Source organism: Parus major, chromosome 2, assembly GCF_001522545.3.
Source record: "Parus major isolate Abel chromosome 2, Parus_major1.1, whole genome shotgun sequence".
Classification (NCBI taxonomy): domain Eukaryota; kingdom Metazoa; phylum Chordata; class Aves; order Passeriformes; family Paridae; genus Parus; species Parus major.
The window spans coordinates 117,185,972-117,200,043 of NC_031769.1; the positions used below are offsets into that span (position 1 = coordinate 117,185,972).

Consider the following 14,072-nt stretch of genomic DNA (forward strand, 5'->3'; position numbering starts at 1 on the left):
AATTCTTGAGTTCTCATGGAGGAAGTAGGATGGCTTTGAATTGTGAATTGATTAAAATACAGCCAGAGTATCTTCACCTTGGTCTCCTTTTAATGGATGAAATTTCTTTTATTTCAATTATCTTGGGTTGATTTATTTTAAAGTTTCAGAAACCTGTATCCACACCTTTGCTTTAGAAACAGCATATGAGAGATCATGACTACTTGGAAGCTCTGGAAGGAAAACGTTGCTTGTCGCTAAATAGACTTGATCCTAAGATAGTAAATATTAACAGCCTAACATGGAAAATATTTTGGCTGCATATTGCAGAAGCAGTGAAAAGTAGATATACTATCCCTTTTTTTGCATGTTAGAATTAATTCCAAATGTAAGGTTCATTCAGGTCTCTTCTACAAACAGTCATGAAAGAGCAGTATTTCCAGTTGTTTTAGAGGATATTTAAAATTATATTGAGAATTGCTTTAGCCTATACAAATGAACTCAGTTTTGAGTGCAAGATACAGATTCCTTGGAAAAGTGTTTGCCTCTTTAATTCAGACTGGCCTAACTAAATTTTTGAAGAGAAAGTCACTTTATTTGTGGTGGCTTAGCCTATGCTAATAGCCAGACTCCCACCTGGCTACTGTCCTGCTTATGCCTCCTCACTCCTGCCCTTTGGGGAAACAGGAAGAATAAAGCTTGTTTGCCAAGGTGCAGATGGGGAGATTGGTTACCAATTGCTGTTGTGGGCAAAATAGACCTGACTTGGGGAAAGTTAACCTAATTACTATAAGCCTAAATATTTGATTAGTGACTTTGAGTAGCAGAAAATAAAAAGCATGAAGCCTGCACTTTTCCTGCCCCTTTCCTGTGCCCAGTTTCACTCCTTCATTCTCAGTGTCCCTGCTCTCCTTCCTTGGTACTACCCTAGGTACCAAGTTACTTCTGTGATGTGATGAGTGATGTCAGGCTCGGGCAGGGGGGAATTGTGGTTATTACACAGCAGTTTCTCTTTGCTGCTTCTGTCTTCTTGCACCCTTCGATCTTCACCTTCAGGGGCTGCAGGGGAATCTCTGCTCTGGCACCTGAGCACCTCCTCCTCCTTCTTCTCTGACTTTGGTGCCTCCAGGGCTGCTTGTCACAGGTTTGTCCTCAGTCCTACTGCCACACTTTGATGTGCTTTTTCTCAAATTTGTTTGCAGAGGCATCATGAACATGACTGATGGGTCCTGCTGTGTCATGCAGCAGCTCCATTGTGGCAACAGCTGTGCCCAGCACAGGGTATCTGTCCCCTGGCATCTTCCCACAGCCCCCCACCTTGCCACAGTCACCCATGGAATTGTTCCTAAGACTTTATTAGCCTTAGCTAAAAGTTGAGCATTAAATAAAACCAAGCACACGTGGAAGGAAAATATTTACATTTTTGCATACTGCTTTGGAAAAACTGAATGCCTTTTCTGGTCACTGGTGCTTTGAGGCTTGCTCCTGTTAGCTGTTGGCAGACCTGTAAGATTAGCAGAATTAATACCACAAGATGTGAAGGGTGACAGTTGTGTTTTGTTCAGTACCCTGTTGAGTATTAAATGAGTCCTCTTCTATCTTGGACAGATGCGCTGGTGTTCAAGCAATGTGTGCCATATTGCTTATGGATTATAGAACATCACAGTTGCAAATAAGCACATCTGTGTCACATTTTGTGTTAATTATATGGTTGTATCCTTTAGTGTCTAAATGGAATGTATAGGCTTGACTTCAGTCTTCCTCTTCATGACATTGACTGAAATGCTGAAAAATAATTCACTAGCTTCAGCTGAGATCTCTCTGAGGCTTGGTTCTGGTTTTCCACCATTAGAATATTTTTAATGGACCAGTCTGAGAAAGCTTTCATTTAATGTTTTCTGCAGAGAAACCTCCACCATCTAGAAAGCAGATTTGCTTTTTCCATTAATTTCAAGCACATGCAGTCATTTAGACTTCTGCTAAGGTAGGTAGGTTTCCATGATGACATCCAAGGAAAGGCCTCTTCAGGTTAGCTTACATTAGCTGATAGACAGGCAGCTGATTTTTATAAGTATTTTCTGCTGATGCTTCTGGAGGATCCTTAAACAGCTTTTTCTCTTTTCTCTCCTACTGCTTTACAACATCATTTAACTTTATAGTCTGTCACTGAGTACTGAGAATTAGTTGCCATTTCTGCATTTCGAGTTTATTTTCCTCAGAGACAAGTTCATCATCTTCCTCTGGCTGAAAATACATGAGTGGTTTTACTGTCTGATTTAAGGCAGAAAGAAAGATGAATTAAAGCAGTATGTACTTTTATACTGTGGGTGAAATAATGTGTTATGTGGAAAAGGCGTACCTTTTTTCCCTCACTATGTGTAAGTGTTCTTTGCCTTACAAGCTTTTTATACAGTTTTCCCTCTGATATGTTTGGGGTTTTTTTTATGTCAAAGAGGAATATGTTGACTGTTAATGAAAATATAAACTGACAAACCAGTATTTTAAACATCACAAGTTTTTAAATGCTAGCTGTGTTCCTATAAATGAGGCAGCCTGTTGCAGACTTCTGGATGATTCTTTTTCTGGGGGATGAGATGCAAAGCCCCAAGAGCAGGTTTGATGTTGATGTGCTGCAGTGCTGGGTGCTGCTTGACTGGAGCAGTGTCAGGAATGGGCTGGGAGTTGTGCCAGGAGGACTGACAGCCCATGTGCTCTGATGCTGGACAGAAGGTCAGCTACACACTGAGTGAGGTGTTGCTTCTTGCATGTCTGCCTCAAAAAACAATCTAATTAAAAAATTTATTTGAAAACTTAAACTAAATAAGAAAAGTGACTTCAGTTTTGCTTCTTTGCATTTCCACCATGCATTGGGTCACTGATAGCCTGACTTTCAGGATAGTTCTCCATGCTCTCCAGAACTGAGTTTTTTATCCGTAGATAAATGCATATTATATTCTTATCACTTTTCCTCTGTGAAACAATCTGTCTGGTTCAACTTCTCTTTGAAAGCTGGAAATGTAGTGAGCTCAGCATGTTAAATGTACATTTATTCTTGGGGTTTTCTGCAGTCCCTGCTGTGGTTGTTATTCCCTGCCAGGGGCCAAAAAATAGATTAGAAGTAATACACTATGGATTTTTGTTTGATTTCTCTGATTTCACTTAAATTTACATTAAGGAACTGGAATAATTGTTGTGTTCAAATGTTTTAGAAACTAATTCCATCAGCGTAATTTATGTATATTTAAAGATGTAATGCATACTGGTCTTAATTTTTGCAATAATAAGCTGAGAAAATACTTTTTGTTATTAACTATTTTTATGTCAACCCTGTTGTTTTGTCTCTTGTCTGTATAGCTTTTGATGATCAAGATGATTCTGCTTTGGACAGCTACCCAGAAACCATGGGCCCGGTAAGAATTAAAGGTTTTTTATTATATTACTTTTTCAAGTGTGAGAAATACTGTGTCTTTCACTGATTTGGAGAAAGAAATTACACTTAACAAGACAGCAAACTAATTTACTTATTTTTCTGGTCCACACAAACTACAGCTTCTTTAAACTTGGCATACAAGTTTATTATCTTTGTATATAGACATAGCTTGATTCTTTAACACTCTTCCTTATATATTCAATGGTACTTATTTTATATTCATATGAAAGATTTCTCCTGGGAAGTGAGAATTAGTAGAAAAAGCCAAGCCAGAAGCAGTTGCTCTGAATTCGGGTGGTTTAAGCGAGGCACTTGGCAGTTAAGAATTGGATCTGTTCTCCATTGGAACAATCATTTTTCTGCCTTGGTGAAAAGGGCAAAATAAAATGCTATCAAATTAGAATCCTGCACTAACCCAAAATACTGAATAACAGTTCAATTGTATCTCATGGCAATGTGAAACAGTGAAACACAGGAGACTGTGCAACAGCAAAGACATTAACCTTGAGGATAATATTGTAACTAAATGCAGAAATAAAAGTCTTTATTTTAAAAAACAATCACATTCATGCACTTTATAGTTGTAATTTAGTGACTGAAGTTATCATTCAGAGCAATGCTTTGAATGATAACTTCAGTAAAAGATTTGTTTTCTCTTGTTCTGTTTCCTCTGATAGTTTCTACTGCTTTGATTTTAGAGTGGCTTTCAACATAAATTATTCCTCAGTAAGATTTCTGTAACAAAGGGTTGCAACTATGCAGTGAACTATGAGTATTGGTCTTAGTGCTTGATATTATGATGTAGAAATTTGTTATTTTAATGCTTTAACGTCAAAGATTGTATGTGGTGGAATAAGTTAGACATAAGGAATCATTCTTCATTTGATCAATACTTCATACAAACCTTAACTGCAAAGCTCACTTTGAGTACTGACTGTTCTGAACCTCATGCAGAGTGACAAAGATCAATTTCTTGATGAAAAAGTCTTTGTTACACAAATTACAACAGTTTCCATGTGTAGGCAATTTCAGGAAATGGGATTTATATAGAAAAGTAAAAAAACCCCAAACCCTAATGCTTAAAGAAAATGTGAGTTCTTTAAAATGTATTGGGTTTTTAGAACCATAAAGTTAGGGATAATAGAATATTAACAGTGTAGAGCTGCTCTTTGCTTTGCAGAAGTTTGGCAATTAATTTACATTGATTATCATTTGGCCTCAGAAATAGATTGAAGCCTCTGAATTTCCATTTTTTTTTCTGTTTCACTTTTGTAGTTCAGGACCAAATCTAGTGAATTCCAGAAAAATTCACTGTTGGAATCGGATAGTGCTTTTATTGGTGAGTTTGCACCTCCCCTTAACTGTGTTGTGAGTATATAGACACAGGGTTTAGTCTAAAGCTGTGTCTCTGAAATTATTATTGCTGTTCTTGAAGTTGCAGTGGTTGTAGCTATGGTGATTGGTTTGAAGTTTTAGAAAGTTTTGTCTCCAAATTAAAATGCAGAGATTTATGAAATTTTACTGCAATAAATTTGTGTAGATGACACCTGTATTTAATGATGCTGCTCAGTTGCCCTTTACCACTTTACAACTTTTCATGAGAAAGCATCTTTGTCAGGGGGCTTTTTGACATCTTCCCAGCTTTGGATTAGGAAAACCTAATATTTATTCAGGAAATGTGTTGCAATGGTAGCATAGGCAATGCTTTTCTATTGTTCTGCTGCAAATAATATAATTTATTGGCAATCACAGCTTACAATTGCAATCTGTCCACAGTGAAATACAAAAGTCTTAGACAGTCAGCAATTCTTTTCATGGTTATTCTTTTGATTTACAAGCATGCTTGATTTTAAGTATGATTATATGGGTATAAAATACTTCATTCTAAATTAGTCACTTTTCTGCTGTTTACATATTATTTCATTTCACTTGCAACATCCCACTTACAGACACTGTCACTTATTCATCATCAGAAGCAAATGACTTCTGGTTTTCTAAAGATTTTTGTAAAGACTGCCTCATGTAATGTTTCTCTATTCAACCTTTATATGCATAGATGTAAAAGTGCTGTTTTATTTCCACTTACTAGAAATAACAGGGCTAGAAAAACCCAACCAGCTCAAGCCTTTACATGTTATTTTCCATTAGCAGGCATTTCAGTATCTTGAAATTTCTTTCAGTCATCTATGGGAAATGATCTTGCAATGTTTTTATTCTTTGCTGTAGGGGAGATGCAGTAGAGTCCTGCAGGTACTTTTTAATGAAACTCTGTTTCTGTAAACTGAGGATTATTATCTCTGGCTTTGGTTAAAAGCAGAATTTCTTATTTGAAGAAATATTCAAGCCTATTCTGTTAATGTGCAAGTCCTGGAGGGCAGGGTAGAACCTGGCATTGGGAAGAGCACAGGGTGGGGCTTTCAGCCTTGTTCCTTGCATTTGGTTCTCTCTGTAGTCTGTAAAACCTTCCTTCTCAGGGTAAGGATTACTGTGTATTAGTACAGCCCAGAGGTGAAAGGTGGCCTCAGGAGAGCAAATCAGTCTAGGCTGGGGCCAAATATCCCATCTCAGCCAGGACAGGCTCAAGGAGAGGAACACAAGGTGCAGGCCAGGCATGCAGGACTCTTCCAGCTTCCAGTGACCTGTAGCTGATTGCATTTCCTAAATCTCGCTAAGCTGGGCCTTTCACAGGTTATCTTTTTTGAACTGGAATTAGCATTTTTGAATCCCTGTTCACCATCAGTATTGTGTTGATAAATATCCACCTTGTGCCTTCTGTGAACTATGTCCTTTCATTTGCCTTGAGGCTGCCACCTCTGTAATGGGGTGTTTTTGGTAATTCACCACTTTCATAAGGTTTGTGATATTTATCGTCATCTCACACTTTCCCTTCTTCCTCCCATCCAGCTGGGACTTGCAGTTTAGTGAGGTGTTTGGGTTAACCTAACATATTATTTATTCCTCCCCATCCCCTTTTTTCCCTTTTACCCCCCAGATAATTTATGATTGATGAAAACCATTTTCTTCAAAAGTAAGCTGTATACACGAAATAAAAATGTGTTACCCTTTGCATTATTTGGGCTTTATAAATAGCTAGTAACATTCTGAATATGAATCTGGTGACTTCCATCCCTGAAAAGAAAAATAAAAACTATCATTCTCTGTGGGCTGCCTTCTCTGTCAGTTGTGCTGCTCACATTGTCTGAGGGTCTTTTGTGAAATACAGGGAGTGTATTTTTGTAAAAAGTGTTTGCCGTTCTCTAGGAAGATTGTAACACTGCCCTCTGTTTTGATTGAGATTTTTTTTGACATGGGTTTAAAATCCAACTCAGTTTTGACATCTGTCATGTCAGCATTACATATGAGTTTATCTCCTAGGGCTCAGAAATTTGAGGAAGTTAGAAATAAAGTGGTTTATCAGTTTCTTTTTTCCTTTTTTTGCCTCCTTAAAAACCCTAGAATCCATTTGTGTTAATGCAGTGATGTGAAAGCATCTCTCTGCAGCAGGACCTGAATGATAGTTACTTACAGGAATAGGTAACATCTGATACAGATGATACACTAATGGTACAAATAAATTCTTAGGCTTGTCCTTTGTTGTGACAAATTCACATTGTTAAACCAGATTTTATATTCTGAGTAATAGTGCTATTTTGAATATAATGAGGTTCAGCTGGTCTTGTAGCTGGAATTCTGATACATGAATTGTTAGCCTTACACCATTTCAAAATTGTGCTTTTTTTACTTGTAATATTTGTGATAAGAGCATGAATACCCTTGGTGAAAGTGGGGAAGAGAAAAGATGAGAGGAGAATAAAAAAACGTATTTTTAGGGAAAAAAACCAACTGACAATATAAAAGAATTAAAAAAAAATCTCTTTTTATTATTTTGAACTTGTTTGATATCAATCAGATTTATTTCTCAAACCTAAGTATGTCAATTTTCAACCAAAATTACTCTTTGTTATGTTTAGAATTTACATATGTTTATCTTTTAATTTATTTTTTTTTTACTTTATGTGACATACCGGACTAACCACTTTTCCAAAACATGATTTTGTTGTCACAAAGAGTGGTTGGTGGTAGTGGATTCAGTAGGGGTTTTGTTGAGCAGAGTCCTTCCATTTCCTGGGAGGCTCTGTTCCTGAAGATGCCAGAGGGACTGCAGTAGGAAATAGAGCCCACTGTCTGCACCAAGCAGCAGCAAAGCCATCAACCAACCCCTACTGGTCCTGGAGGAAAAAGCAAAAGTTCTTGTTTGAAACAGTTTGTGCTTGAAAGAGTTTCCAGAGTCAGAAAAAGAAGGGGAAATAGAAAAGTGTGAAGCAGACACATGACTTTAGGGTTCATGTATGTTATAAAAATAGATGAAACTTCCCCCACTGTAATGTGATACAAGTATGATGAAAAGGTGTGTAGTTATTTATTCTTGTATGAACAGATTCTAACATTTTATTACATGAAAAGGCAGAGATATGACCAAGGATGTGTGTTTAAGGCATAGATTTTGTGTTAGCATATTCATATAACACTGTCAGTCCATGCAATGTTATTCTATGTTCAATGTAACATATTTACAAACATAATTTGTTAGATGACTGTATCTTTTAATGACTCTTGATTTTCCAAGTGTTCTCTCTTTCAAGGAGAGGTGCTGTGCTCATTTGAGTACTCATTTACTTTAAAGGTCCGGGTATAAACAAGATTTGCAATGAATACATTCCTGTGATGGAGTCAAGTAAAATATATTGGCTTGTTTCAAAACATGAGCAGGTTGGAGCTTGGAGCACTCTCTAGTATTTTGATTTCTTTGAAAATTATTTCACCTGTTTTTCCAGGTGCTAATGGGGAAACGTTTTCTGCCCTAGAAGAAGTGAATTTATTACCACAGCATCCATCTTCTGCAAGGGAGAGGAGACGACTAAAGCAGAGAGCTTTGGAGAGTGCTGTACGTATGGGAGCTGACAGATGTGATGCCAGACAGTTCCTGTGCTTCCACACTGACTCCGTGTTATGGCTCCTGAGAGAGTACACATGTAGCTCTTTGTCCTGTTAAAGAGAATGGTGTTTAACTGAAGGATTTGTGTGTCTCTGGATTCCCTGCAGGAGGAAGTTCCACCGGGGCAGACACTGTTGCTGCAGCCTGACAGCTTCTCTTTGCACTCAAACTTCAGCCTCGATGTTGATCAGGTGAAAGGCAGAAATGAGGAACGACTGCACAGACTTACTGAGCTCCAGCAGAAATCTCCTTCCTTGGGTATGCTCCCTGCAGCAGTGATGATGTAGTGAGCACTAAGTAATTGCAATAAGTAAAGGAACAAATAATTATAATAATAGGCTTAATTATTGTGACAGAACAATGAGCAACCAGATCAAACACAGGAGTTATTTATAGAGCTCTGGAGCTGGTACAAGGGCATCCCCAGGCACACCTCAGTATAACTTCTTTAGACTAAGTTTAGAGGAGGAGGGTAGGAAAAGATTCTCACATTCCAGTCTCATCAGCCACTCCTTCTTGTCCTGTGAGCACCAGTGCAGCAGGATGGGGATATTCAGCTGCACAGCTGAAATGGCAGTGGGAAGAAATAAAACACCCAAGTGATGAATGATGATGAGGTGCCTGTGTGAGTTTATTGGCATTCCTGGGAGTCAGATGTCTGTGGTCCAACCAGCATGAAGATATACAAGAGAATTGTGTATGATGAAGTACTTCAGTTTCTAGTTAATTTGATTTTCTAGTGGTTTGTTAATGATCGTTCAGTATTGCAGTATGTGAGTATTTGATACTGATACCTCTTTCACTGCACACACACTTGAATTCATTCCATGTTTCTTATATCAGGTGCTGAGAGTTGTCTTGGAGCATCTCCAAATTCTGGCTGCCTGATCTAGATGCCTTTTGTGTATGAAGTACCAATCATGGCAACCATTAATGGCCTTTAATTTCTCACATGGATTGTGACCCAGTTCATATACTTTGTGCTAATGATTCTTTCATACGAGTCTGAAATCTCCCTTTTTTGGAGGTAGTTGCTATGCCGTCTAGGCAATTACAGTATCAGTATCCTTTTTATAAACTTAATGAGAGTACAGATGCTGGCAGTATTTTTGATTCTGTTGCTATGGTGCTCTTACAAGCACTTCATCTTTTTTTTTTTTTTTTTTGTTTGAACCATTTCACTGTGAGATGTTCTAAAAAAATAAACACCATTCATATTAATTTTCCCTTTTTTGGAGGTAGTTGCTATGCCGTCTAGGCAATTACAGTATCAGTATCCTTTTTATAAACTTAATGAGAGTACAGATGCTGGCAGTATTTTTGATTCTGTTGCTATGGTGCTCTTACAAGCACTTCATCCTTTTTTTTTTTTTTTTTGTTTGAACCATTTCACTGTGAGATGTTCTAAAAAAATAAACCCCATTCATATTAATTTTCTTCTATAATCAAAATAAATTCTTCACTAATTTTACTCCACCCAGATATATTTGCTATATGAACTACTTTTACTTATGTATCTGTTGTATTTCACCTTTTGTAATTTCACCTCATATCATATGCTCTACACTTTTTGTTTTGCTTGCCTTCTGTCACACCCTTCAGAGCTGCAGCCTTTAGATAAATATAATTTTTTTATATATATATATATATATATGTATATATGCATATATATGTCTGTGTGTAGTTTGTTCTCTGGAGAACACAGGGACCCATCACTCATCCTTAGCATTTGTGCCTTTTGGAAAGGTAGCAATAGATCCTCTTGCTCAGCTGTGGTCGTTCAGGCTGCAATGTTGTTTGCCCTCCTGTTTCCTCCTTATGCTCAGGGATGTTACAGAAGAGTGAAGCCAAATTTTTTTACTCCTTTTCCCTAACAGTCTGAAAGAACCCTTGTGGCATCCTCTTGCTTTCCAAGCAGCCCGGATTGTCATTTCTCCTCTGCCCTCAGAGACGCTGCTGAGAGAAAAATCTCTCAAATATATAACTAAGGAACATGGTTGTCTTCCCTTGAAATGACCAGAGATGGCAATTGATAGGCTTTGATGAATTCTAAGAGCTGATCTGGTTCAGTAAGGAGGCTCTGTTCACAGCAGCTCACTTTCTCCTATGGGACTGATGTGGGAATCCTAAAGGCATCCTAGTATTGTTTTCTTAATTGGAAAGTTAGAAAAAAGGAGTCAGGCCTTCTCATCCATTTTCACCCATCCAAAAAAATTCCCGTCAGTGTAGACTTGGTAAATATTTGGGTGATGGAGTCTCTGCAAGCCAGAGACATTATCTCTGTCAAGCAAGGTATGTGTGTTCCTAAGGGCATAAACAAGAGCAGGCTCAGATACAGCAGAGGGAATTTTCACAGATTCGGGCACACAAGATGTGCTGCTGTTGGTGTTTTGCAGGAATCCAGATACCATTCCATTTCTAAACCAGGATTTCATGCTAAGGAAAATCTTTCCTTACCCTCAGCCTTTACATGCAAACTGAATTATCAAGAGTCTTGATTTGTGTCCCAGTTAAGGACAGATTTTTATGGAGTGTGCAAGATGTTGAAATTCATGATGAAGTTCTGCAGTGCAGCTGATCTGCTGTGCTTTCTATAAGCAGCACCAAGTGAGTCTGATCTAGTGATGTGCACTGGGATCTTACCTCTGGCAGAGCAGTTGATCTTGCCCATGACATCTGCAAGCTCTACAGGCTTTGCTTTAAAGGCAGAAGTAGTTAAGTGTGGGGTAATGCAGCCCTCTGGCCTGGATATTCACAGTTTGTCTGTCTCTAAACAACCTTATTTTTATTGTTGCTAGATATCATCTCTTAAAGCAGCAAACAGAAAATTGATTTTCTTCAGGTATCACTTTTCCTGCTGTGTGCTAAATCTACATATGCAAAAACTGTGGGTTCCAACCCACAGGAGGGTTCATCAGACCCAGGATTTAGGAGACAAAGAGGTTCACTCTGCCAGCTTCAAGCACAGGAGATGACAGGCCCTAGAGCCAGGGAGGTCTGCTCTCATGTCTAGTGTTGCAGACAAGTTTTAGTCAGACTGGGAAGGCTTGGAGGATGATCAGATCGCTGTCTGTATGATGTGACAGAACTAATGATTCATGCCAAGTTCTTTTGGAACAAAAAGTATTTGGCATTTTGTTTTAGAACCCGCCTTCCCACCTAACAGACAAGGAGGAAGAGTGAGTCCTTGCTCTCAGTGTATGGGTTTGTGCAGTTCCTGTCCTTTTCTTTACCCCTGCACACCTACCTGCTGCTTCTCCAGGCCTTGGGCTCTCACACCCATGCTTAGACCATCAGCTTTCAGTTTTTAATGAGAATCTCCAGAGAAGCTTTGATTTAAAGTCTCATTTTTAAAAAGTCATAATTTTTGCAGAATAAAACCCTGTAATTTTTAAAAATCATCCAAATACTTAAATTACATGACACTTATTAATTGCTTAGGTAAATTATATTGTCACTAAAGAATATACAATTTTGTTTTGCTTTAATTAGAATGTTTCTGTAAATTTTTTTTTTCCTAATTCAGAGTCTAAACATTTTACTGCCCACCATAAACACCAAAAAACCAGAACATCCTCATTGATGTGACTCAGTGACTCAGTTTTAAGAGGAAAACATTTCAATTTTTAGTCATTATAGATAGCTGGGGTTTGCACAATTTTTTCATCTATGTAAAATTTAAATGTTGTGAGGCCAAAAAACTGAACAACACAGAGAAGTTTATACATTCATATCCCTTTATATAAAGTAAAATTTTATGTCGTTCCATGATCTACACTATTTGTTTAAGGTATTAGGTGTATGTATGATTGCTGACAGAATTGAAACAAATAATAGTAGAGTCCAGAGTGGATCATGGCTCCAAGTTCAAAGGCAAGGCAGTTCTGCTTTTTGTTTGGTGGGTTTTATTTTGTAAGTGGAAGATCCCAACTTAGCCAGTTTCAGCATGACATTGCACTTAGGTTTTGAGCTGTGCTGAGCTGTGATGCACAGGCTCACTTGCATTTGCACTGTTAAACAAAGTTAAACAATTCTTCTTCAGCAGGGGACTGGCTATACAAGGTTCAATCAGGCCACTGTAATTGAATGGCCTTATTTTCACATGCATTTTTATGCATATGTGCACTGACAGATTTGACCTTGCCCTAAATGGGAAGCTTTTTGGAGAGCAAGAACCCTCTGCAGAGTCCACCCACCTCTGCCTGTATCCTTACCCCTTGGTGAGCTGCTGGTGGGGATCTGTCCAGGCCCAGTTCCCCAGAACATCAGCAAACGTGTGCCAAGTGGAAATGTCATTTAAAAGCATTATTGATGCACTGAGTGCAGCCAAGCCTGCGCGGTGTTTGTTGTTCCGTCCCCCCTAACACGTGTGTTGCTCTCCTCCTCTCTCAGGTGATGACATTTCCTTAGGAGACGTGGACGACCTTCTGAAGCGCTCTCAGTCCCACGCCAGCTCCACTGACACGGTGGCGACAGAGCCCTGGCTGCGGCCGGGAACGTCGGCCACGCTCCGGCGGCTGCTGGCGGAGCAGCCAGGCTCAGCAAGGCTGTCCCCGGAGAAGGCGCTGCCGCTGGGCTGGCAGGGCCTCTCCACGGCGCACGGCTGACTGCGCCCGGAGAGCCGCGGCCGAGGAGGAGCGCCCGCACCGCTGCCTGCCGCGGAATCCTGCAGGGAGAGGCCTCTCCCGTGTACCGTGTGGAGCTGTGTGTGGAACTGGAAACAGCAATAATAAAGGATCAGACACTGCAGTGGAACCGAGGTGTAGCCCAGGGATGGTTTCTGTTCCATGACGTGGGAAATGGAGGAATAGCTTGGCAGCTTTTGCACTTTTTATACAACTTAAGTTTCAGCCTCAGAAACAGTGTGGTGTGTATGAATTTGATATTAAATCAGAGATATTTTTTAGCTTTATAGTCAAAACTTTTAAAACTTGCTGGCATTAGGACAGCCCCACAGCACAAGGGCATTAGGTTTTTTACCCAAAGAGTGAGTAACTTGAAGAAGGACACTTGGTTTTCACACAGAATAAATGCTGTCCTGCATGAAAGCACAGCTAACACTTTCATAGTCATTTTTTTTCCTATCAGCAATCTGTCTTACATTCCCAAACTTGTCATGTGCTGAAAATACAGATACTGTTGAATATATTTATGTTTCTGATTGAAGAGTTTAATAAAGTATTTTGTTACTAAAATTATTTTTGTTACAAAAAGTGTGAAAGCTGACTTCAATTTTCTTTATGATTTGCTTCAGGTTTCATTTACTCATGAACAAACTGGAGTGTTAAAGCTATCTCCAAAGAAATTAAAACACGTGGAAAAACTGTTAAGACCACAGAGCTTTAGCAAGAAGGATATGGAGCAAGATTTTAGGAGTTCAGTGGACTGCACAACCAAGGTGAAGCAAGGGTAATCCTGCAACTTCACTCTTGGTTAGAAAATTTCCCTCCCCCCCCCCCCAGAGGCCTAAACCTGATCATCAGGGGGGAAAAAAAGACTGATGAAAACAAGAACCTTTTACAAAGGTCTTTTGTTTTTACTACAATGCCACCATCAAGCTTTTGTAAACCTATCTGAACGCTACAGCAGTCTCCTGATGATGGCTGGCAATGTCTGCTGACAGCTGTACTTCAAACCTGTGTGGTGCTGAGCTTCTTCATGGGCTTA

General features: G+C 39.0%; 1 protein-coding gene across 13 annotated transcripts in view; it reads left to right on the forward strand.

The window, feature by feature from the left end:
- The window catches only part of CSPP1 (centrosome and spindle pole associated protein 1), a 61,712-nt gene extending 48,109 nt beyond the window's left edge, over nucleotides 1-13,603 (forward strand). For 12 of the 13 annotated variants that reach the window (XM_015618047.3, XM_015618046.2, XM_015618049.2 and 9 more), the window contains 5 exons: nucleotides 3,334-3,389; nucleotides 4,685-4,748; nucleotides 8,245-8,354; nucleotides 8,513-8,663; nucleotides 12,798-13,603. In XM_015618047.3, the coding sequence (XP_015473533.1) occupies nucleotides 3,334-3,389; nucleotides 4,685-4,748; nucleotides 8,245-8,354; nucleotides 8,513-8,663; nucleotides 12,798-13,012 (596 nt within the window). In that variant the 3' untranslated portion in view covers nucleotides 13,013-13,603. Of the gene's footprint in view, nucleotides 1-3,333; nucleotides 3,390-4,684; nucleotides 4,749-8,244; nucleotides 8,355-8,512; nucleotides 8,664-12,797 lie in introns of those variants that run through there. The other variant, XM_033512287.1, reaches the window with a different exon arrangement.
- Nucleotides 13,604-14,072: the final 469 nt, after the last annotated feature.